The sequence below is a fragment of the Homarus americanus genome, unplaced genomic scaffold, assembly GCF_018991925.1.
Source record: "Homarus americanus isolate GMGI-L3 unplaced genomic scaffold, GMGI_Hamer_2.0 scaffold25467, whole genome shotgun sequence".
Taxonomy (NCBI): domain Eukaryota; kingdom Metazoa; phylum Arthropoda; class Malacostraca; order Decapoda; family Nephropidae; genus Homarus; species Homarus americanus.
Window position 1 is genome coordinate 5,709,812 of NW_024732867.1, and position 26,805 is coordinate 5,736,616.

Consider the following 26,805-nt stretch of genomic DNA (forward strand, 5'->3'; position numbering starts at 1 on the left):
GCGACATTGTTTCAAAATTTCACTCACATCAATAGTCCCAAATGTACTAACAATTGGTAAACTTTACTTAATCTGAGCATGTACTAATCAATTTGCCTACCCGACTATTTGCGTATGTATTTCCACCTATCCCAACACAAATACAACTCAGATTAAATTGGGCCTACCAATTTTTGTGACTCTCTTATCACCAAATACTAGTCGAGAGAAGTGATTGACAGTCCGATTTATTCATCTAGACCATTATTTGACTTCATTGCGGTTATATTTGGCCACATTTGGATAATTAGTCGATCAATGTCACGTTCGTAGAGTGTTCATAGCAGCTACGGCCCTGATATCTAGCGCGGAAAAGAAAAATGTTATCGGGTATGTGGTGAACATGGGTTTATGTGTTTCAGATTGGTTCAAGATGAATGAATAAACAATTTCCACTCACTCTTCACCTCTTCTCAGTTCTGCCTGGGACCTGTCCTTCACTGCCCATGAGTGAATGCCAGACTAAAGTTCACATCTCATGGTTCAACACTTGAAATCGACGATTAGCTTGCTGAGTTCCTGGATCATCACCCACACAGCCTGACCAGCACAGAGTGCAAGTACTAGAGAGCACAGATACATGATGGAACATTCACTGAAATACCTGTTATGATCTTTCAACGTGTATTTATGCTTCCTGTTTAACATCATGCATCCTGGGCCCTGAACACGACAGCCCATTTTTGCCAGCACCATGAAAGGCCGAGATCAAGACTTTCATGATCGCAGGCTGCTCATACAAATGTTTCATTCAAATTACACAAATAGAGCCAGCCAACGTCGAAATGGGTGCTAAGACACAGTGTAAGAGATGCACCTCTTTTTCATTGATTCTCAGATTCCATCAAATGGGGCGCACACAGCATTAATAATAATAATAATCACACACAATAAGTTAATAGTTACTCTATAATAACAAATTAAAATAAAATTAACAACACACACACACACACACACACACACACACACACACACACACACAAAGAAGCAAAAATTACATGTTGTGTCAGCAAGAGAAACATCTCTGCACTGCACCAACATGTCTCAGTGACGAAGAAACTGCACACAACTACGAAGAAGCTGAATCACGTAACCAAACAGGTCTTATATAATGTTCAGATATCTAAATGTCCGTAACGATCTGGTGCCTGCACTGGCACCAGTCCAGACCAGAGGGTTGCACTGCTCAGCTTATACAGACGGCGCGGTTTATCTTTAATGCGTATCAACAGACGCCGTCCACAGCGTCAGAAACAGAACTTGAATACCTGCCATAGAAAGGAAAGCTTTTCAGGTTCAACACAGCGGTTAACAAGTAAATAGCATATTGGTACAGCTATAAGTAATTTCACAGTTGGTGACCAACTACAGACAAGAATATATGTTGTAATGAAAATTTCATTGAAGAAATGCAACATTCTGGATCGTAATTGCGTTTCACGTTAGCAAACAGTTAACGCACAGCTGGTCATAATCAGATCGAGCTGCCTAGACTGCATAATATTTGTTATATGTATCACGACATTTCATATCACGAGTACTGTATTTCAACATTACACTGTCTCAGGTTGTCAGCTGATCATGCGCACTACATTACTTGCATATAATGATGTATATATATATATATATATATATATATATATATATATATATATATATATATATATATATATATATAGCATTAAATTATAGCACAATCTCACATAGTAATAATCAATAGGATTAAACCCACGATCTATGTGACTTAGTGGCCCAGGAGGCACGTTCCCTCGGTCACACAAGATCGTGGGTTTGAGTCCTGTGTGAGGTTGATTATATGTAGAAGTTTGTGCTTTTTGTATAATGAAATATATATATATATATATATATATATATATATATATATATATATATATATATATATATATATATATACATATATATATATATATTTATATAGCATATTTATATTTATACGCATGCCTGATATCTTTAACAAAATGTAAAATTAGTTTTATCTACTAAGTTTCTTTTCACTATGAAACAGAGGGCAGCCCCACACAGCTCACAGAGCAGTGGGCACTGCATTCTGCTGTATCACGTTTGCTGGAGCCTGGGCCAGCTGCACAGAATCAGCCACCTTTGTGGGGGAGCCTGCACACAGAGTCTGGAGTAGGCAGATGACTTCATGCACACTGCATGATCTAGCCTTCATGTTCATCGAAGGTGCTGACTATTCATGAACACTAAAAGCAGGTAATTAACAAGGTGTTATTTAGGGAGGCATCACCACTATCTGGGGAACACTGTTAAGGCGGCAGCTCAACAGCCCCACACTGGGAGGTATCACAAACACTCAGTTTAAGGTGTTCGCTGCTACATAGAGGCATCACCACTCAGGGAACACCATCACTACACTAGAATATCAGTTTACAGGTGTTCAACAGCAGTTACCGGGAGGTATCATTAGGGAACACAAGCATATGAACAAGGTTATCACACTAGAACACCAGGTGCTACACTGCATCAACACTACATCACTTTCAGGGAACATCACCATCATCAATTTCTAATTATTTTATGAAGAAAGTGAAGGAAAGTGCATAACATAATGTTTAAATAACCGAAAATCATTTAGCGCAGGGACATAGCATCTGCCGAGCGGGGAAAATGTGACTGCCTGTAATACGTCAGATAAAAATCATATATAACATTAAGAACAATGTTGTAGAGGAGTGATTTCAAAACAGTTCATCTCTTCCTGCCATCTGCCGTTCAACTGCACTCTTTGAATTTGTCAGCATCGTCACTAAAATGCACGACACTGGCAATTGTGAAACAGCATTTGAATTATGGCAATGGCAATCGATAATTCTGTTAATGAATTGAATTTCTGTGAAATTGAATGAAATTTCATAAAGTTCAATTTGACATTGCGCATTGAATGTACGATGGTAGCCATTTTTCCAGGTCTATGTGTTCGATTGGTCGCTCCAGCAATAATTATTGTCAATATTTAGTAGTTTTACTGGTTAGTTTATCGATTATATATAGGATTTATTTTTTACAGGCAGTGTACTAACACCAAAACAAAGTGCTGTTAATTACACTACTGTAAAGAAAATGGAGTCACCATGTAATCTATTATGCGCACTGGTACAGTGTTAGGCTGGCAGGTAAAAATACTGCATAACCCTAAGTAATTTGACAACAAACCTAAACACCAGTTAGTGGGAATTGTGTGGAACATTTACCTGTCCTGGGCGGTGTCAACACATGGGCCTGGAAAATCACTGGCTACACCACCATGTTACCTCGTACATTCCAATGCACAATATCTAAATTGAACTATGGAATTTCATTCAATTTCCTTTTAAATTCAATTCGATTAACAAATTATCGGTTATATGTGCATTGCCGTAATTCAAATGCCTTACAACTTACAATTGCCAGTGTCATTTCATTTTTAGTGACGTGTTAGTTCACTTCCATTCTGGTGGAAGTCATTTATACCTGCGATTGTGTAACCTCGCCTTATGTGCAATGATAAATTCAACTGTACCTTCAAATCCAAAATGTAATATATTTCCCAACTGTTGAGTGCAGTTGGACCTTCCAGGAACTCTGAAGTAGTAATTCTCTTCATTACAGTTACTTATATCAAAGGACATTAGACTTCCTCGGCCTCTCTCTCTAGCTGACAGATAATACTTTTGTTCCAATCCTTGTTGCTACTAGATCCTGTAGAAAGGATAAAAGTTTATGTATGTGCAGCCATGAATCAATCATCAAACAGGAAATTAACACCATAGGTAGAAATTTAATGAAATCTGAATCTAACAACATTTAAATCACTCCTCTACAACATTTGTTCTTAAGTAATTATATATGATTTTTATCTGGCGGCTGACACCCAGGCGGGTCACATTTTCCCCGCTCAGCAGATCACTATGTCCACCATTTTGCGCTAAACGTTGATTTTCCGGTTATTTAGGTAATAAACATTATATTTATGCACTTTCCTTCACTTTCTTCATAAAAATAATTTACATCATTAGAAATTCCCCTACGATTGATAGTGGTGCGACCTCCCCTGTTGAACAATGCCTTAAGCTGAGAATTGTTCCCCGAAGATAGTGGTGATACCTCCCGGTGTAGCACCTTGTTGAACACCGCCTTAAGCTGATAATTTCCCCTGAAGATAGTGGTGATACCTCCTGTAGCACCTGTTGAATACCGCCTTAAGCTGATAATTGTTCCTGAAGATAGTGGTGATACTCGGTGTAGCACCTTGTTGAACACCGCCTTGCTGATAATTGCCCCTGAAGATAGGTGATACCCCGGTGTAGCACCCTGTTGAACACCGCCTTAAGCTGATAATTGTTCCCTGAAGATAGTGGTGATACCTCCCCGGTGTAGCACCTTGTTGAACACCGCCTTAAGCTGATAATTGTTCCCCTGAAGATAGTGGTGATACCTCCCGGTGTAGCACCTTGTTGAACACCGCCTTAAGCTGATAATTGTTCCCCCTGAAGATAGTGGTGATACCTCCCCGGTGTAGCACCTTGTTGAACACCGCCTTAAGCTGATAATTGTTCCCTGAAGATAGTGGTGATACTCCCCGGTGTAGCACCTTGTTGAACACCGCCTAAGCTGATAATTGTTCCCCCTGAAGATAGTGGTGATACCTCCCCGGTGTAGCACCTTGTTGAACACCGCCTTAAGCTGATAATTGTTCCCCTGAAGATAGTGGTGATACCTCCCCGTGTAGCACCTTGCGATCACCGCCTTGCTGATAATTGTTCCCCTGAAGATAGGGTGGTGATACCGGTGTAGCACCTGTTGTTCACCGCCTTAAGCTGATAATTTCCCCCTGAAGATAGTGGTGATACCTCTATGTAGCACCTTGTTGAACACCGCCTTAAGCTGAGAATTGTTCCCTGAAGATAGTGGTGATACCTCCTATGTAGCCTTCTGAACACCAAGCTGAGAATGTTCTTGAAGATAGTGGTGATATCATGTAGCACCTTGTTGAACACCGCCTTAGCTGAAATTGCCCCTGAAGATAGTGGTGATACCTCCCTATGTAGCACCTTGTTGAACACCGCCTTAAGCTGAGAATTGTTCCCCTGAAGATAGTGGTGATACTCCCGGTGTAGAACCTTGTTACACCGCCCAGCTGAGAAGTGTTCCCGAAGATAGTGGTGATACCTCCCTAAGTAGCACCTTGTTGAACACCGCCTAAGCTGAAAGTGCTCCTTGAAGATAGTGGTGATACCTCCCCTATGTAGCACCTTGTTGAACACCGCCTTAAGCTGAGAATTGTTCCCCATTGAAGATACAAATTGTTATGAAAGTTTGTCCCCGCACAGTACATGGTTCTATTTTCTACTGGTTACCTATACATAGATCGTACCATTTTTACAAACAGTCTTGGCCATGTAAGTCATGTCTTGCCTACTTCTCCAGACTCTGTGTACACGGAGAGATACATGGGCTCCCCACACGTGTACCCAGGTAGCAACTACAAGGGTTACGAAGCTGCCGATGCCACCAAGGTAGCTGGCAACCTGAAGGACAAGATGTTTCTGCTGATTCACGGTACAGCAGATGACAACGTTCACTACCATCACTCCATGATGCTGGCCAAGGCTCTGGTGGATGAGGGAGTTCTCTTCCAGCAGATGGTAATAACTACTGTTTTTTCTTCATAGACAGAACACTTTTATTAGAGCATTAATTACCATTAAGTACAGTGCCCTGTAATACTGTGACTGTTGTTGAGTCTGCCCTCTGTTTCATAGTGAGAAAAGAGAAGCTTAGTGGATAAAACTAGTTTACGTATTTTGTTAAAAGTTGTATCAGATGTGCATTATATAAGTAAATATATATATATATATATATATATATATATATATATATATATATATATATATATATATATATATATATATATATATATATATATAATATATTACACCTAAACAATTACTTAATCAGACTAAACCCACGATCTTATGTGACTGAGAAACGTTACCTCTAGACCACTAAGCCACACATAAGATCGTGGTTTGAGTCCTAGTGTAGGTGGTGTGTCTTTTATGGTAATTAGTATATATATATATATATATATATATATATATATATATATATATATATATATATACACACATCATTATATGCAAGTAAATCACTGTAGGTGCGCATGATTCAAGTATATGCTGATAACCACAAGGATGTAATTATTAATGTTTGGTATAATACAGTACTCAGTGATATGGGAATGTCATTAATTACTGTATAACAAATAGCTATACAGTACAAAATTTCAGCTCGATCTATTGAGTTATGGTAGCTGATTACTGTACGTTAACTGTTTACTGAACTCGTGAAACACCAATTATGATCAAAATGTTGCATTTCTTGTGAAAATTCATATTCTGTCACTACATTACCTTTACATATATACAGTATATTATTCTTGTCACAAGTATGTACACTGTATTATTAGTTTAGTCCACTACCAACTGTAAAAGGTAATTACTTATAGCTGTGTACAGTATACTATATTTTTACTTTTATCCTCTTCGCACTGATCGGCTTGTTAGCCGCTTGTGGGTCGGTCACGACTCTGTTACTCACTGTTGGTAAGTACTGGGTATGTACTGGCTCCTGAATGTATTTGAACCTGCTCCAGTGTTGGTCATGTCTGGTCTTGAAAGAGCTCACACTTGGTGCCATCACAACTCTCTATGGCAGGTTGTTCCAAGAGTTCACAATTTTCTCTCCGAAAAAGTTTGCCCTCACAGTTTTCTGGACTTGTGGCTTCTTCAACCTTGAGCTGTGACCCCTTGTGGGGCGGGCGTCCACCTGCTCCTGGTATGGACACTCGACTGAGTAGTGCCCTTTGAGATGTTGATACACCTCGATTAAAGTCGGCCCTTGCCCGTCTGTAGTATAAGCTAGGCAGTTGCAAGCCCTCTAGTCTCTCTGGATAACTGAGGTGCCGAAGTGCAGGCACCAGTCTTTAGCATATCTCGGGAACCAGCCGGGTGACAGTACTCCAGACAGGGAAGCACCTCATTCTTGAAGATCGTTACGAGGGACGGTTTAGATATCTGAACGACCTTATAAGACCTATTTGTTTAGTTGCATGATTCAGCTTCTTCTCACACTGGCCCGAGAACTTCAGTTCATTGTCAATATACACACCTAGGTCCTTTTCGTATTCGGTCTAGTTTATTAATGCAGTTTCTTCCACGGGAGAATACGCCTCCTTACTGTTGGTGCGACATTTACACACAATTGCAGGGTCTCAATTGTTTCTCTTACTTTGACAACACAACATACATATATCGTTTCTCACTATTGATCTTTTTTAATTTTTTTACTTCTTTATTATTATTATTATTATTATTATTATTATTATTATTATTATTATTATTATTATTAGTGTTATTATTATTATTTTATTTTTAATTTTGTATTTATTATAAATTTTATTTACTATGAACTCATTATTATTATTGTTGTTGTTATTATTATAATTACATTTCGCCCCCCAGGCCCTGATGTAGGTCAATGACCTGTGCTTGGGTGGGCTAATCCCGTAGAAAAAAAAAAGGTGCATCCTCTTACACTTTGTGACAATGAATCTTAGCAGCCATTTCTTCGACCATTCTTGAAGCTGGCAGAGATATTTCTGTAGCTCTTCACAGTCTGTTTGGTTCTTAATTCCCCGAATAATTTGGCATCATCTGCAAACATTTGTATAGAGTGTGTGGCTTCCGGCATGTCATTTATGAAACAAACAACAATGGGCCCAATACACTGCCCTGTGGTACCCCGCATGTCACGGGTACACATGGCGATTTCGTACCAATAATCACCACACACTGCTTGCGATCATAAAGAAAGTCTCTGATCCATACTAGGACACTTCCCCGAGTCCCGTACCTTTCCAGTTAAATTCTCAGCCTTTCATGGGGTGCGCTGGCAAAATCTAGGTATATTTTGTCGATATTGCCGCCCTGTTCCAGAATTTGGGTTCATATATCCCGTACCTTGAGTAATTATGTTAAACAGGAGCATAAAACCGCGTTGGAAGTCCTTAACAAGGTTATTTCGTAGTAGATGTTCCATCATGGCATCTCTTTTATTGCTCTCTAGTACTTTACACTCTGTGCTGGTCAGGCTCGCTGGTCTATAATTATTCGTGGAGTGATGATCGCCCTTCTTGAATATAAGACTCACATAAGCCATTTTTCAATCACTGGGGACCTTTTGCTCATCCAGGCATCTACAGTACAGAACAGGATCTTCAGGGGCTCAGCAAGCTCGTTACACAACTCTCTAGCACCCTGCGATGTACAGCCTCCCACACTTTCACTTGCTACAATCAGCGTTGTCAATCCTCGTTTCCAAGAGTGTTGAACCATGGGAGTATGAACTTGCGTCTGAAGCATTCACTCGTGACGTGAAGTGGGGGACCTGGGGCCGGCGTGAGAGGAGGAAGGGTGAAGAGGGTAGGAGTGGAAGTGGGTTAGAGGAATTGTGTGCCTAGCAAGACTGTGAGCTAATATTTATTCATTCATGCCTTGGGCAACCAGTCACCAGAACAGAACCTCACATAAACCATGTTCACACCACACTCATAATAATACCCGATAATATTCACATTTTCTTTAACGCTTGCTACGATATCTGTGTCGCCTTCGCCTGTCCTATTACAGGGAAAATGGAAATTAATCCGCCGCGCTAGGTATCAGAGGCCATGTAGCACTGCTATGAGGAGGGAGAACGCTACCTCTCCCACCTGAGGCGTAGCAGACGGTCCGACTAATTACCCAAATGTAGCCAAATATAGCCGCAATGAAGTCAAATAATGGTCCTAGTTGAATAAATCGGACTGCCAATCACTTCTCGACTAGTATTTGGTGTCAGAAAGTCACAAAAAATTGGAAAACTTGCTTTAATCTGAGTTAATAGATCGCGTGCTTGTACTGAGGGAGCGAGGAATTACCCAAAAGTACCCAAATGTAGCCGCAATGAAGTCAAATGATGGTCGTACCGTAATTCGGGCTGTGAATCAATTCTCGATTATTATTTGGTGTCATAAAGTAAAAATTGGTAAACTTAATTTAATCTGAGTTGTGTTGTTAGGTTAGGTTAGGTTACATGCATGCACTCGATCTATTAACTCAGATTAAATTAAGTTTACCAATTTTTTGTGACTTCGTGACACCAAATACTAGTCGAGGTTAGGTTAGGTTAGGTTAGGTACATGCACTCGATCTATTAACTCAGATTAAATTAAGTTTACCAATTTTTTGTGACTTTGTGACACCAAATACTAGTCGAGAAGTGATTGGCAGTCCGATTTATTCATCTAGGACCATTATTTGACTTCATTCCGGCTATATTTGGGTAATTAGTCGGACCCCACACATATTCTGTTGATGTATTATGCAGTGAAACTGTATCAGTTCATTTTTGCGCTGTTCCAGGTGTTTGATCGACAGTGGCACCATACCATTGTACGTACCAATCATCGAAGGAGCCCCATTAGTTGTTTAGCCAACTAAGTTGTCTATATTAAACTCAATACTGCTAATTTGCTCCAGAAGTCCACTTAGCAAGTCACTCCCTTTAGTTTGCACCTTCGGAGAACTGAGATCAACAAGTTCTTCATGAACAGTGAAGTCGTCTGTTACACCACGTACGAAAACTAATAACTGAGCTGTAGATGTTACATCAGTCGCTTCGTCAGCAGCTACAGAAAAGTACACAAAGTTATTACCTTTCTCTTTCAGCTGGTCTACTATGTCACTTGATAAATCACGAATTGTGCATTGCACTGCCATGCGATTCAAACTGATGTTTTAAAACTTCTTCACTGCTTTTCTGCAGGTCAACACCTTGCATCAAAGAATTTATTTTCTGTTTTCTCAGTTCACATGTGATGTCTTCGTATACTCTGTGCTTGGATAAACAATGACTTCGCAAATTATACATCTTACAAACGACCACACAACTTTGACATAAAAAAATATTTTCTTTGCACTGTTTTCCACAAAGAAATCGTTATAGGCCCATATTTCTTGAAACTCTGTTTTCGTCCTCAATTTTTCACTTCCGTGATGTATTTTTTTCAGTCGACTTACTCGCCATTGTGAGGGGTGAAAAAATAGTCAATCATGCTCAAATAATGGTAATTGTCTCAACCTAGTGCCAGGGGATATCGTTTCGGCCAATCAATCAACCACTTTAACCGAGTCCCAGCCAAAACTGCTGGAGTTCGCAAGAAAAATTTCATTAAAGTCCCAGATTTCAGTAGGGCAAACTTTGATTGGCCGAAAAACCAGCTGTGAGAAGGGGTATCTCGTTTGTGGGTGAATTACATGACCTCACGTGAGGTGACCCCCACACAATGTACCCACAGAGGGCGATCTCCCTTTACCTGGAGACCTGACAAAATATGACGGTTGAGGATGACCTGATCACGAGATCTGAGGTTGACGAGTTCCACAACAATTTAAATAATAAGTTACTTAATGCACACAGGCAGAACAATACCACACAGAAAACTCAGATTAAACAACAATGACCCGAAATGGATAAATAATTATTTAAAGAATATTATTGGACAAAGGAAGGCTATAGGTAGGAGAATAAATCGTTGTGAAGTTTACCTCCGAGATTATTTTAAAGTACAGTATTGGCCGGTCGGATTAAGACCGAGATAAGAAAAGCAAAGAGGAATAATGAACTGAAGGTAGCAAGGGAAGCGATGTCAAATCCCAAGGGATTCTTTCAAATGTATCAAACTGAAACGAGCAATAATCTGATTAGATATTTTTCAACAGTTTTCACCACCGAAAATTTGAACGTGATATCCGAGGCACCGCCGACGATATACAGAGATAGTGAAGAAAATAGATTAAGCGAGAGAGTAGTGACTAGTAACGATGTCAGTAAGCAAATAGACAAACTAAAGCCTAATACGTCACCAGGTCCTGATGAGATATTTGCCAGAGTATTAAAGGAATGTAAGGAAGAGCTTAGTATGCCCATAGCAAATTTGTTTAACATGTCCTTAAAAATGGGTGTAGTACCAGAATCCTGGAGGATAGTGAATGTAATACCGATTTTCAAGATGGGGGGTTAGTTCACTATCCTCTAACTACCGTCCAATCAGTTTAACATCAATTGCAGGCAAATTACTGGAAGCAATAATTTCAAACTCTATTCGAAATCACCTGGAGAAGCACAAGTTGACCATTGATTCCCAGCATGGCTTCACAAGTGGGCGTTCATGTCTAACTAATATATTAACATTCTTTTCAGCTGTTTTCGAATCATTGGACGACGGGCACGACTATGATGTGATATATCTTGAGTTTAGTAAAGCCATCGAGAGAGTCCCCCACGAAAGACTAATAAGAAAAGTTGGAGGCTCGTGGCATTTGAGGAGATATTCTAAAATGGATTAGTGCGTGGTTACAGGACAGGAAACAGCGAGTCGGCATTAACGGCAGCAAATCCGATTGGAGTCACTAGCGGTGTACTTGGACCATTACTATTATATATATATATATATATATATATATATATATATATATATATATATATATATATATATATATATATATATATATATATATATATATATATAAACGACATAGATATCGGCGTAGACAGAAACATAAGTAAATTTGCTGATTTTACTAAAATAGGGCGAATAATTAAATCTGACGAGGACTCCGCTAAACTACAGGAAGACATAAAAATTTGTTTTGAATGGTCTGAAAAATGGCAGATGAAATTCAATGTGAACAAATGTAAAGTACTTAGTCTAGGAGATGTAAACAGAGAAACCAGATACCAGTTTTGAAAATCTTACAGAGGGATGAAATTGGGCAATGGGGTGATAGAGGGGTTAGAATGGTCACCTTTCTTCGGGATGGGCTGAACCGAGGCATGCTTCCAAGAAGAAGGGAAAGTTTGGGTTTTGAGGCATAGTGCGAAAGAGGCGAGCAAGAAGGGGGGAAGAATTTCAGCACACTCCCCCCATAACACGAGGGGGTATTCCGTCCGGCCCATGCGCCTTACTCACATCCAACCTGGATAACACACCAGCAACCATATGAGTGGAGATTATAGGAGTAAGAGGGGTAGAGTTGGAATCGTCTAAGGTGCAGTTAGAGGAGAATAAAGTGTCAAATAGATTGGCTTTATCAGGGGGAGAGTTGGCTATAGAGTTAGGTCGGAAGAGAGGAGGAAAAGGGGGAGTGCAGAAGTTATTACAGATGCTTTTGATTAAGGACCAAAAGGATTTACTAGAAGAAGAGTTAGTTAGGTCAGCGGTCTTTCTTTTTATAAAATTCCGCTTGGCCCTACGAAGAATAACCTTACAACGATTCCTAGAAGTAATGAAAGATGAGTGAGTAACAGGAGGAGATAGTTTATAACTCGATATGCCCCATGGCCCTATACTTCTCACTGCTTTATAGTTTGGGCATAAAGATCTAGTTGACCTTTTATTAGTTACAGTATAGTACGGCATGTAATATTGTCCCTCTGCTCACCTCTCTACTCTTCCATACAGACATATGCAGATGAGAACCACGGACTGACTGGCGTGAAGGAGCATCTCTACCATACCATGAACAAGTTCCTTGCAGACTGCTATCGCCCTACCATCAAAGAGCTATTCTTCCTTATCAAGAAAAAGAAGAAGGAAATTGAGGAAATCGGTTACCTGTAAATGTGGAGGTGTTGGGTGGTGCAGGACCTTCTGTGGCCTGTTTGTGTTGGCGGAGTTATCATGGTCAGTGGCTCCTGGACACCACAGAGATGACCTCCCCTTTATAATTATTTCATTTGTTCAAGGACAACATTGACTGGTGTGAAGGCAAATGTAAATTAAAACTAACTTTTAACATTTTGAACGGGAAGTTGTCAGTCAGTTATGTTATCAACAACTTTTAATGGGTGAAAGAGATTTTAATTAAAATAGCATCAATGCTGTGCGGTTATTTTGGGTGGAACTTGGAGTACAATGCAGAGACTTCTTATCCACATTATTGGTAATTTGTTGCAGAACGTTGTGCTGGGAGGAGTTACACAACTGTTTCTCTTTTGGCAGACTTTATGAGTGTGGTTTTATTCTCCCAGCGATGACTCATTGTACTGTGAAATGCAGTCAGAAAAAAATAGTGACCAGAATTATTTTTAATGTTGCAGATTGACAGTTTGTGCATATATGTATGTGTAAATTTTAATTTTAATATTGATATGTCATTCATTCTCTTTTGTAGGTGATTAATGGGCATCAATAGATAATACTCATAGTCCAGCATTAATCATGTATTCACACGCAAGCTTGACAATGTCACCTCCTTTTGAGAAGTGTCGCCATTATGGTGGTGAAGTTTACATAGTGTTTCAGGAACACTTCAGCTACATTATACACTTTTCAGGATTTTTTTTTATGATACTGTACTTGTACTGTATCATGATTGTACTTGTTTTTACACTATTTGCATAATATGGGTGCTGACACCAGTGACCCAGTCGCTAAATAATAGGAATAGTTTGACATATTATCATGAAGCACAAGGAACCACATCTAAAATATTAATTTGTTATTTTCAATAAATATCTTTCATTACAGTATATTCCATTTTGCCAGTATTATTACCTCAGCACAATTCTCAGATAGTTATCAAAAATATAAAGACACTGTACAATGTCCTAATTTCAAATGGTGCAATGTTTTTAGCTTCACTCCAGTTATCTTCATGTAAAGCCTTTTGTGTAAGGCTGTTATGAGTTTACTGCCTTTAATGGGGAATGCCCAAAGGAAGGTTTCTGGCACATGAGGACAGGCAACATACAGTAGTGGTCAAAATCCAGCTCTTTTGATGCCTTGCACACTGTCTCATGGACACATCAAAATAATTAATTCTTGTCACCCTGATAACCTTTATTTAACATGAAAATCCCTGTAAAGGATAAATTGTTATAGAAAGTTATTACACATTGTAGCAGTACAATTTACTAATTGATCACATTTTTTTTATTAGTCGTGGCTATGTAGTATAAGAAATGGCCTTTATCATGCACACTCAGGAGCTAGGCCAGGATAATCAGTACATATACTAATTAAGGTATTCATATGATATTTTTTTCTGAATGAATTTAAAAAATCTTGCTATCATTTCTTATATACAATACATTTAAAAAATTATTTATAATTATTCTAATGGGTTTAAAAACCTATAGAGCAGTCAGTCATTAAACTTGGAGAGTGACACATGTCTCTATCAACAAGATTTTGTACTGGCTGCTTTTACACAATCAAATATCTTTTTCAGCGGACATTGTTAATGTAATATTTTAGATAATCTTATTTTTCCCCTATCAGGTTATAAGAAATTAAGTTCTGAGTAGTTGAATTAATTTGTTCAGTGGAAATGTAAAACATTGACTATTTCACTAGGATCACGAAACTTCCTGCAACTGAGAAGAAAACCATATATGTATAAAATATATTATGCATACTGTAGGAACTCGTATGCACAGTTTAGGATGGCACAGAGGCAGGCATTAGTAGTTCAGGTACTGTCGACGAGTAGTAAACATACAGTGGCTCTAGGCAAGCTACTACCTCTCCACCACCAAGCGTGACATCATTGTATACAATATCTTCATTCACATCTTCGAAAGCAATTTGGCTAACAATATCATTAATAATATTTAATTTAAACACACTGATTGGTTTATTAAATACCCTTAGTTTGCATTCATTATCAATTGAGGCAAGAATTTAGGCTTAAGTTCAGTGGGCAGAAATCATTTAAACTTTGACTGCACTGTATGTATGGCTTCCTAAACACTATACACTGTACCTCTCATATGTCATGTGTGTCTGCCTGCCTCTACTTCCTCATGCCCACATACCCCTATTTTACACTATGCAATGTGCCAGTGCTGTGCTCTGTGGCAACTGACCCCTGTGGTAACTGTTTGCTGTGGCAGTTACTGTGATGACTATCTGCTATGGTGACTGTCTGCTGTGGCAATTGTCTATGATGATGAATGTGTGCTATGGTGGGCGTGTGTATGCCCACACATAGCTCACTAACACACACAAGCTGGGGTCACTGTATCAGTCAACTATTGAGTGTTTTTCTTGAAAGCCTTTCAAGCTTATATAGCAAGATAATATCAAACTTTATTCTGATATACAGCATTATGTATTTTGTTGTTATTTAGAGATTTACAGTACATGCTCACAACATATGTTAACTGTTATACCTTATATGAGAGATATTAAAGAAAGCTCCTACAGATGATATATAAAGCGTCTATATTTTGGTTTGGTGGTGTCCGGTTGTAATGTTATATACATTCCATAGTTTCAGATGTGCTATCGTTTTGAGTAACTATTCTTTTTCACAGATTTTATTTTTTAAATGTGATGTAAGATAGTCCTTCACTGCACAACTGTATTATTTTAGATGTTGTTGATATCATGAAATATTTACACACCTCAGTAATGGTTGAGAAGTTCCAGCACTGGGCAAGGCGCACCTTGACGGTGTTTTTATTATCCATGTTGGCCCTTGAGTAAGTTTCTGTATCATCCAGGTCTCTTGTTTCCTCCAAATATGTTGCACCAGAAGACTGCTGGATGTTGTAACTCAACTTCTAGCATTTACTGTGCATTGGGACACCTTTAGAGTTGGTGCATAATAATTATTATCTGTTGTTTCCTGCCTGGTGTGACGGGCGGTACACCACATGACTGGTTCATCATATATGGACCAACGCTGATCAATACCTTAAAGTTATGATTCTACATATCAGTAAGTGAAAGTATTGTACATAACCCTCTTGACTTGAGAGGATTGCACCCTTTGACTCTTTGTTTTATATTCCAGGTCTTTATCATTTAATATTTCTTCGACAATCATATCATAAGTAAAGTTAGGTGACTATTAATATACACATTACTCTGTAGCTTTAGATATTGATTTAGCACAATTGATTACTCATCTTGCTTATTTATCATAATTTTCAAATCCGAATAGGTGTTGTAAGGTATATAATTCCTGTATAAGTACAGTAAACAGTTTTGAAAGACTTAACATTTACAGTCCCTTCTTTTATGTACTTCTGGAAGTTTCCTTTGCTATCTTATTGATAGGGAGACCTTGTGCATGATGTAACAGAAGAAATGTAATACAGTACAATATGCAGTATACTATATATATATATATATATATATATATATATATATATATATATATATATATATATATATATATATATATATATTATATATATATATATATATATATATATATATATATATATATATATATATATATATATATATATACATATATATATATATATATATATATATATATATATATATATATATATATATATATATATATATATATATATATATATATATAATATATATATATATATATATATATATATATATATATATATATATATATATATATATATATATATATATATATATATATATATATATATATATATATATATATATATATATATATATATATATATATATACTGTATATATATACATAATATGGTACAGTCTCGTTCAAGATTCTTCGAACACTGCTGGAGAACAGCTGGCAACTCAAGGCCATTTTTTTTACTATAGTATGTAGTAAAAATTGTGAATGAATGTAGAATTTGATCGGTGATTGGTTACTTAGTTCCCCATTGCTTAATTAATGGTTGGGCTTTGTTGTTTCGTATTATATTATACTACGTATTGTAGTAAACAAACGGCCTCGAGTTGCCAGCTGTCTCCAGCCGTGTTCGAAGAATCTTGAACGAGACTGTACTTAGCCAGTCATCCCTGTTTAGCACATGCATGAGACACTTGTTAATCCATACTCAAGCGTACCCTCGACTTTAGGACAACTACACACCTCTGGTTACTAAATAAAGAATTCCCTTATTTTGTACCAACTTCTTTATTAACTCAACTGTTTTTAGCAAACTTTCAGCAGTCTTAGCCGAGTTCCTCCTCACCCCATGTTCATTGTTGTGCTTACTGGCACAGCATGTTTAGTACAAAAATTATTTAAAGTAAGTCAGGATTTTACGTTTTGCATTAATTCAAAATCTAAACTGGAAGTTACTCAGATTTTATGAATCAAACAAATTTATGTACAATGTTTGATCAAGTGTTCTTCACAAGTTCCTCTTTACCTTCACTGTGATCAGGTCCCACTCTTGTAAATCTGAGCGTTAGCTTCCTCAAAGACCAACGTACTAACTTCACCCTGTGCACAAGTAAATACTCTCTTCTGTCCACTTCATATTGAACCACATACGTACATTTTTTTTATTTGAAATGTTCACAACTTTGCTTATTCTGTTTTCTCCCATTACTCTCCTCATGAGCCCACTGCAATCACTACTTGAAATTTCTTGCCTAATAATGAAGTTGTATCCTTTTTGACTCCTTCAACCTTTTCCCTGGAAAATCAAATGTCAACTATTGTAAAATGTTTCATTGTAATTATGAAGTTTAGTACAGTTCTGTATATTAATTTGAGGAAAGCAGTTGATTGATGCAAAAAACAGTGTCATAAGAACTGCAAGGACAGTACTGTAGTGTCAGGTAATAACCTTGGCGGCCAGGAAGTTGATATGATGATCTACACCAAGAAGCTCTTGGTGTGGTCCTGTCACCCTCACTGAGTCTGCTCTGAGTACTGTACCATTATACCACAGCCGAGATTTGAGTAACACTTTAATGTTTAGCTTTGGAGTAAAAAGCAAGTTACTGTTAAAACATGTGTTTGGGTTTTTATACATATTGTATATGTAATTCAGTGTTATGATGCACTGTACTGGCATTATATTACTGTATATATTTAACAGTTCATTAATGTTAATGATTATATTTGTGACTCTGATTTGATGTATTCCACTAACACCAGCAGGTGTCCTTAATTACCATATCTTTATATTTTCACCTATGATAAGCAGTGTTTATGGTATGAGAGAATAATTACTCACTTCTTTCAATACTGTTATGGTCCATAAGCGACAGGCATCTTGAACTCAGCTCCATACACACTTGGCCGTCCTAATGAGTGTCAGGCATAAATGTTTTAAAGTTATATTCGTATACAATTTCTATACTGTACTAGATTAACTTTAATGGTACAACATTTGCTTGTCTACTAATGTATAGTCGAGCTTTATGGAAGTGGCTGACTTTACTGAATCATATTTACCAGACAGTGTACATCACACCTCTCCATCAACATTTTCATTGTGTCGGTACCACAACAACTTGGCCACTTACCAACTAATTTTTGTAACAAGGTAGGCCTTGTTAATTAGCTTATTTAGTGACTATACAGTATCAGAATGTCGAACAGTGTAAAGTAAAGTAAAGTAAGCTATTTTAGTCCTTGTTACACTAAAGGAGCCATGCCAGGGACTTGGGTGCCAACAGTCTAGTGTCAAAAGTTTTATCAACATATTTATAGACTGTACAGTAATATAGTGTACTATATAGCTCCCTACTGTACATCTACTGGTGAAAGATACTGCCAGGGACCTGTTGGTGTTGAACTAAATGACCAAAAGCAAGGTAGAATATTTTTATTTTAGACCTTTTGTGATATAAGTTCCCACACCGTCATTTTAACTTTAATAACATGAACTTACTGCATACTATAGTTTGGTGAAGTAATTATATGATACAGAAGATCAACACTGAATTATGGATACCTTGCATTATTTGAAGCCCGTTGAACGTATTGTTAACCTTGTTGAATATTACACATACAACAGTTGAATTTTGTCGTTGGTGATGTTTTTCCTTGCCGTAGTTGGCGTTCATCTTCTAGGTAACCATATGTAGCGTTCCTACCAACTAGAGTTAGCCATTTCATCATTTATCTAAGTACAGTATAGTAACAACTTCTGAGAGGGTCTGAACTTTGATATTTTACTTTATAGGGTTTTTATAGCCCATGTCATTCTAACTTATAATACCCTCCATTTAAATTTCACAGTTAGTCAAGTCATTCATTCATCTTGTGTAACGCTTCTATATAGGTTCTCGTAGTAGGTTTATTTTAAGGATTTGAATACCATACAACCATAAAATAAACATTTAACATTAATTGACCATTGTTCATACAGTAATGCTGTCCACTCTCCCAATCAGTATGTCAAAGTGTTAGTCCTGGCACCATGGGTACATCAACAACTGGACCCGGGAGTCTTACCTCCACCCAACTGTATGACCTAATATAAGGGAACCTACAGCATCAGCAGCTAAAGCTCAGAAGGATTCATATAGCTTATCTGTAAGTGAATCAACTTGATGTTTAATGACATTTACTGTACCCGCTAGGATCCTCTCACCACAATGAAAAACGGTCTTAACTAGCTGCAGCCTCGTTAGAAGAGTTCTTGTTACTCATCTGTTATTTTTAGTAATTATCTTCAGATCAGTTATCATTTATGACAGTAGGGAATGTCTCATGTTTCCATGAGCAGCAAGTGAGTGAGTGTCGAAGGAGTTGTTTTACTAAGATGGGTCTTACTCCACTCTTTCATACTTCCATGTAATTGTTTGTTGCAAAAGGTTTTTATTCACTAAAGTGTCATATTTATTTCAGGAAGATGATCATGTATTAGGTATACAGTATACAGTACACTTACTATGTCGATTTCATTTGCAATTCCATTTCATACGTTTTTTTATTATTTTTCAAACAAAATTTAAAATGCCTTCAGGTTATCCCAGTAGTTGTCATCGTCACGCTGTGAGTTTTATTTTTACTATTTTATTTTTACACCGTGTTGTTCATTGGTGGAGCAGCCCATCACAGGTGAATGGTCATGAAGTCAATTCTCAACCAGAGTGAAGGATTGGTTTCTTCCTTGTGCATCAGTCCTTGTGTACTTTACACTAGAATGAGCACTTAATCGGGTGATATTGCCAATGATGGAACATCACCTTTGATGTCCTAACATCCTGTGAAGGGAACCAACTAGTAACTGATTGTGAAGAATCAGAAGATCAACACTTGTCTAAGCACTCTGCTTCAACGCAGAAAGAGGCTTGTTTGCATAAAAAAACGGGGGCAACCTATGTCCAGATACACAATGGTTTGAAGATTATTTTTTCCTTGAACACAGGTGCACAAATTTTGAAAAAGAGCGTTGCACATTACCTCAAATTAATGGAACTTAAGAGGCAGTAGAGTATTTTGTGTACAGGTTTGGAGGATTCCACTTGGTATTTACACAAAGTACACTACAAAGTTGATGGCGAGAAAGTTGTATAGTAACTCGTGATGTTCTTTATCCACAGAAGGTAAAAAGTTTGTATTTCTCATTTAGAATCCAGACTTGTTGTGACTCCCTCTTCCCTCACTCCAAGCTGTTGTGAGGCCGTTATAACAGTATATTATAATGTGTAGGAAATATTTGGTATTAGCCAAATCTTAAATAATTGCTGTAATGTTATTGAAAATTAATTCTTCATGCAAAATAAGTGAAATACAGTATATAAAAATGTATTAACAAGTACTTTATTTGTTTATTACAATTCTCAAAAAACTGTCAACTCAAAACTGTCATCATCATCATCATCGTTCAACAAACACTTCTTCCTTCCACTAATTCTGGTTCTCTTGACCTAAATTACATCCTTGTCATGTAGTCTCTCTTCTCCAACCATCAATTCTTTTGTTTTCTCTCCATAAGTTTGCATCTCCTTCACCTTATTATTATTGTTATAACATTAACAATTATTACTATCCGCCCATCCCATAGAGCCGCCCCTGGCCATCCTTGTCGCTCCCTCGACCACATTGGTCTTCACTGCCCATCTTCATTCAATCTTGTTACTCCCTGGGCTTGAAATCTTTGTAAATATTTTGTATATACTATTACTCACGACTGTAACCTTTTTAATAAATTTTAAAGCTGTTTGTCCATGTTTCATTTCTCATGATTGAATTTGTGTTTTCTCTTACAAGGTTTTTCTTAATTTATTGTAGGATAACCAGAACCAATAATACAGGTAGTCTTGTTACTCACTGTCAACAAATACAGACGGCCTTTTCACTGACTATCATCCATTTTTTTTCATCATCATCATCATTACTATTATCAACGTTTTGTGACTTTTTCACATTTGCATAGTCTAGCAGCTCTTTATACTGGATGGCCTCATGCAGTCTCTCTTCTCAGGTTCTCAGCTAAAATGCCTTTTCTCACATTCTTGGCCTATCCCTGGCTCTTCTCTCCTCCACATATAGACTCGTGTACTGTACAGTTGCCTCCATATATAACGCCCCCTCCACCCCCCCCACCAGACAACAATCAATCGGAGTACCGTCCTCTCATCTGAGGGTTAGCGACCTTCGTCCTCCACTCTAAACGTTTTGGGGCTGTTTTTACCAATCCTCCAAGATTTTATGTTTGTCCATGGTTGTTCAAGGGTGAGAGATGAAGTTGATGAGAAGGGATGTTCCAAACCAGCCCATCACCTCTGACGAAGTGAATTTGCGTGTTGCGACAATCCACTTGCAGCCTCCTCATCTAAGGTTTCAATATGGGAACCTTATACCCATCCTATGTATTTAAAATTGGACGTTTGAGCCCCAACACCTGAACAATGTAAGACAAATTCGGGCATTAGATGGAGTTGTACCTGGTAGGAGAACGGGCAACATATAGGAACCAATGACTTTCTTCGTGGTAATCTATATTAAGACTTTAAATTTTGAAATACGTCAGCCACTGTACCTGTTATGAGTAAATGAAGGCAACTGTACTCCTCGAACCAACCAATCTCCACCATTTCCATATGCCCTAAAACACCTCAGTTTGCCTCTACACAAAATCTCGCCAATATTTCAATACCCAGCCGCTGTCTTAGCTCTGAATAGGGCTTCGTGTCTTTTAGTATCACATTACACATCCATCTCACCATTCTCAATTCAGCTTGCCCATGTTTCATTGCCATACAACGTCACACTTCTCACACCAGCCACATACACCCTCTGCCTTAACACTACAAAAAAAATGTGTTTTGTGCCTCCAATCATCATAGTGTTTTTTTTATTGAGGAATAGCCCACCCAGGCACAGATCATCGACCCACAACGGGGCCTGGGGGCGAAAGAATAAGAGTAAAAACAAATTGAAAATAGAAAAGAAAAAGATTATATTAATCTACACCACGAAGATGCCGGAAAACCAGCTTTTTGAGGTAAGACAGATTGTATGAGTATGGAAACACAGAAGAAGGCAGAGCATTCCACAGTTTGACTGTGTGAGGAAAGAAGGATGTACTGTAACGGGTTATTCTAGTGTGACCGACATCCACAGAGAAACGGTAGGCACGGCGGGCAAGACGAGTGTTACGAGCCCACGGCCTTGCCGACGGTACACAGGATGCCAAATCCACCGAACGTTTCCCGTTAAAGTACCTGTAAAACAGAGAGAGTGAAGCAACATTGCGGCGAAGAGAAAGGGAAGAAAGATTATCAACTAAAGGAGGAGAGTTAATAAGACGAAATGCCTTTGATGCCACCCTATCTAACAGTTTGACAGAAGAAGAATCACCCCAGATATGAGAGCAGTACTCCAAGCTAGAACGAATGAATCCCTTATATACTTGAAGCAACTGCTCAGGAGTGAAGTAGCTACGGCATCTGTACAGCATTCCCAGCTTTCGGGAGGCAGCTTTAGTAAGTTGAGGATGTGTGGCTTCATGTCATATTAGATGAAATGCTGAGGCCTAGCATATCTATTTTAGAATTTAGCAGAATGATTGCGTCCTGAAATGTTATTGGTGGGAGATCATCTAATTTGGAAAGTGTAATTGGTAAATACCGAGTTTTATTACTATTGAATTTAACCAAGTTTCTTCCTCCCCATTCGGAGATGCTGCACAGATCCTCAGTGATAGATGTAATGATATCAGCTCTAGAAACACATCTAGTTTGAGAATTAGGGGGAAGGGGGAAATGTGAAGAAGAGTGAAGAGTAGAATCATCAGCGTAAGAATGGAAAGAATTAGTTGTAGTGTGAAGTAAATCATTGATAAAAAGAAGGAAGAGAGTAGGTGAAAGAACAGAACCCTGTGGGACACCACTATTGGTAGAGAAAGAGCAAGAGATCGATCCCTTGACAACAACTGCCACGGATCGGTTCTCAAGGAAGGTAGAAATTAGAGAACAGAGTGGGGGAGAGAAACCATAAGAGGGAAGTTTAGAAAGCAAAGACTTGTGCCAAAACGATAATGACCAAAGATGGGTGCAGTAGAAGAGTAGGTCACGGGTAGACCTCGCCTGGTGAAAGCCACACTGGTGATCGACAGAAGACAATGGTGTTCAAGGTGACGGAGAAAATAGGAGTTTAAGATAGTTTCGAAAATCTTAGAGAGGGATAAAGTTAGGGCAATGAGGCGATAGTTAGAGGGATTGGAATGGTCACCCGTCTTCGGCTTAAAATAGACACCGAAATAATGTGGTTCTCTAATTTTGGAGTTCATCAATAGATGGCTCTGTCGCGTGTTAAATATGAGTATCTGGTAACTCACCATGAAAGTTTGGCGGTTCTTGGTGAGTCGGTGTCCACCTGATTAGTTTAACACAGTGCAGATTGCTAGTGAGTGCACAGGACTTATCCAACGGATTTGTGTGAAACCGATTTTTAGTTGAAAATATTAGTGTTTTGAGCATGTCTGTTACCGACTAAGGTGGAGAAAGAACTTTTGAACAGTACTACGTGAATTAAGACTTGAAGCACGTCCTTAAGCCTCGAGGAGTTGCAAGGTAAGTTGTGGCCATATTTATTATTCTGCTGGACTTATTTTATAGTCGTTTATAAGCTTCCAGCAGTGCTCAGGTGACTTTTTTAGGCAGTATATGAATATAATGAAGTCTACGGTCAACAGATTACGTAGATAAGAAATACATAACATTTAAAGTGCTTAACGTCCAAGGCACCTACACGACCATTGTCTGGTTACATGACCACGCATGGAACTTCATATTTCTGTCGGTAAAGGTTTAGTTCTAGTCATCCGGGGAATCTTAGGAATTCAACTATTGAAATCACTAGTTCAGACAATTCCAGGACACTTTTCTTCTATTTCGTTTCCATCACGAATGACCTGACCTCACCTCCTAACTGGCCATTTCCCCCCGTCATATGTAAGTCGTATGTGAGAGAAACGTCTTGGAATTGTCTAAACTACTGATTCCATTAGTTAAATTCCTAAGATTCCCCGGATGACAGAAACTAAGATAATAACTTTCTATTAACATAGGAAGAGAAAAAAAAATAAATGAAGAAAAAACTTTAATACGTTTCCGTCGCAAATTAATATTTTTCGAGTATTTTAAATGATATGACCCCCCCCCCAAATTATCAACAGTATTGGTTGTTCAGAGTGGGGAGGGCTTTGAAGTAGAGGGAAAATGTGGGGTAAAATACAAAAACAAAATTAAATATATGAATAAATCCTTTGAAAACCTTACCAAACCGTCTTCCCTTGCCCGACGGTGTGTATTCCTGGACACTCAAAAATATTGGTTATTATAAAGGACTCACCCGCCAGGGCTGCATATCGCCGATGCAGCCGTATCATCTCACGTCCAGAAAATGCCATAAATTTCACCATATCATAGTAAGTTCTTTCTGTTTAATATTCCGGGGAAGTTAGGTAAGGTTAGGCAGGTTTGTTTGGTTTGGTTGGTTAGGTCTGTTCTCCATACCCACAAATGTTAAGTAGTGTTTATTTTAAAATATAAAAATTTAACATATTCCCACAAACTACAACAGTGTCCACTATAATATAACAGTGAAAATCCTGCGTTTTTCTAATTGTTTTCAATCGATTTCGCTCGCGAGTTAATTCTATATAATTACCAAAATATTTAAGACGTTCTAGCTCCCAGAGTTGATCAAAACTTGAGATTCGACGTCAGTTTCTCTGATTCGATATTCAAAACAAAATTGGTCCATGGGCGTGACCATATTTGATGACGTACGGCCACAGTTCTAACTGCTCAGGGCTGTTATAAGTAACAGATGTAAATGATAGAAGCAAGAGCTAATATAACCCAAGAATAAGGTGAAAAAGTGCCCAAATCACCACAAATCGGTGTATCCGTAGGTGGTATTTATGGAGTTAGTAACAGCATGTGTTCGGCCGTACCTGCCTAGGGGAAAAAAAGAACATGGATCCGCTGCGAGGAGATACAACCACATATACAACACCCAACAAGGAGATCTCACGCTTCTACAGCAGTGGAAGTTTTCAGTGTCTTAATTGGAGATACCACAGGTTTGACCCAAGACAGTATAAATTTCCACCTGACTCCACCTACTGTACATCACGGTAGAGCGGGGCATGAAACGGAACGTATATTTAAATAAGTAGGCTTCTTATTATTGGAAGATAATAATAATAATAATATTAATAAAATAATAATAATAGGAATATTTGTGCCGTGCCGGTACCTCAATTGATATAAGTCAATATTTTCTCTCTCTTCTGATTTATTTAATGGCAGCTTTCACTGCCTCTACTACAGTGTTGGTATTATCAAGCTTCTCGAGGATAACTTGCTTCCTCTTCCTCATCTCTTCTAAGAGGACCATCAATTCCTCATCAGAGAAACTGTCTTTTTTTATTTAGGCACAAAGACAACGTCACCGGTGTCTTCCATCTTCGTGTTGACAATATCAGCTGACGGGCTAGTGTTGTGATTGGCTAAGCAGCCGACTGCAGTTGGTGGAAAAAAAATTGAAAAATGTTGTAGACGTTATAAGTGTTCCTCCCAGGTATCAACCACCACAATAATGTCATCCAGATAGGCCTGGGTCCCTTCCAAGACTCCAGTAGCAGGATCGTTCTTGAGGTCCAAACTCATAAACATGTACTGCTACAAGCGGACAAACACAGAGATGCTCCGAGCGTTGGGGGTGAGAGCGTCGAGTAATTACCTCGTCGGAGATCAATCTTGCTGTCGTATTTTGCAATTTCTATCGTGTCGGTCGGTCCTGTCATACTTCGGGACCAGCAGGCTAGGGTAGGCCCATGGACTGTCACCCTGCTCGATGAGGTTATTATCCACGTATATCATACTCATGGGGGAGGTATCGATGGGGGAGAGCAAGGGTGACGGACCCAGGTAGGATAGGAGGGCGTGAGTCAAGGGCCCCGTATATATGTAATTAGAGTGTATGTGGTCTATAATTGCCCTTAACACCTGAACGTGTTAAGTTTGGTGGGTGTAGCTTGAAGTTGACGGCCTTGGTGACCCTGGCAGTTGATAGAGCCTAAAGCTCAAACAACCAACCAACCAGGAAGGCGGGTGTCCAGGGAGGTGTGGTGTGGACTTAACTTCCTTCGTTATCTATGCCTTCACTTGAGCTTCTGGGAAAGAATGCGAGTGAGCTTTTGGGAGGTATGTGTCTAAAAGGCCGTTTAGTCGTCTGGCTTCCGTGAGGGAAAGCCTCTAATATAACATAAGAGAGGAGGGGGCATGACTTGGTCACCACCAGTAACACTGAAGTAGGTTGTTACCTCTCGCCACTACCGTTCATGAAGAAAACACGTAATTGATAAAAAACAATATGAATGACTTGTTGGATAGAATGCGACTTTTCTACCCTGTAATGTTTATTGGAGTTGTGAAAAGCAATTTATGATGATTAGGGGATGG

The 26,805-nt window shown here is 38.4% G+C and overlaps 1 protein-coding gene across 1 annotated transcript in view; it reads left to right on the forward strand.

The window, feature by feature from the left end:
* Positions 1 to 16,280, forward strand: part of LOC121869147 (dipeptidyl peptidase 4-like) — a gene marked incomplete in the record, with an annotated part of 203,566 nt that extends 187,286 nt beyond the window's left edge. The window contains 2 exon segments of the mRNA XM_042370335.1: positions 5,488 to 5,705; positions 12,626 to 16,280. Of these exon segments, the coding sequence (XP_042226269.1) occupies positions 5,488 to 5,705; positions 12,626 to 12,784 (377 nt within the window).
* Between the last annotated feature and the right edge of the window lie 10,525 nt (positions 16,281 to 26,805).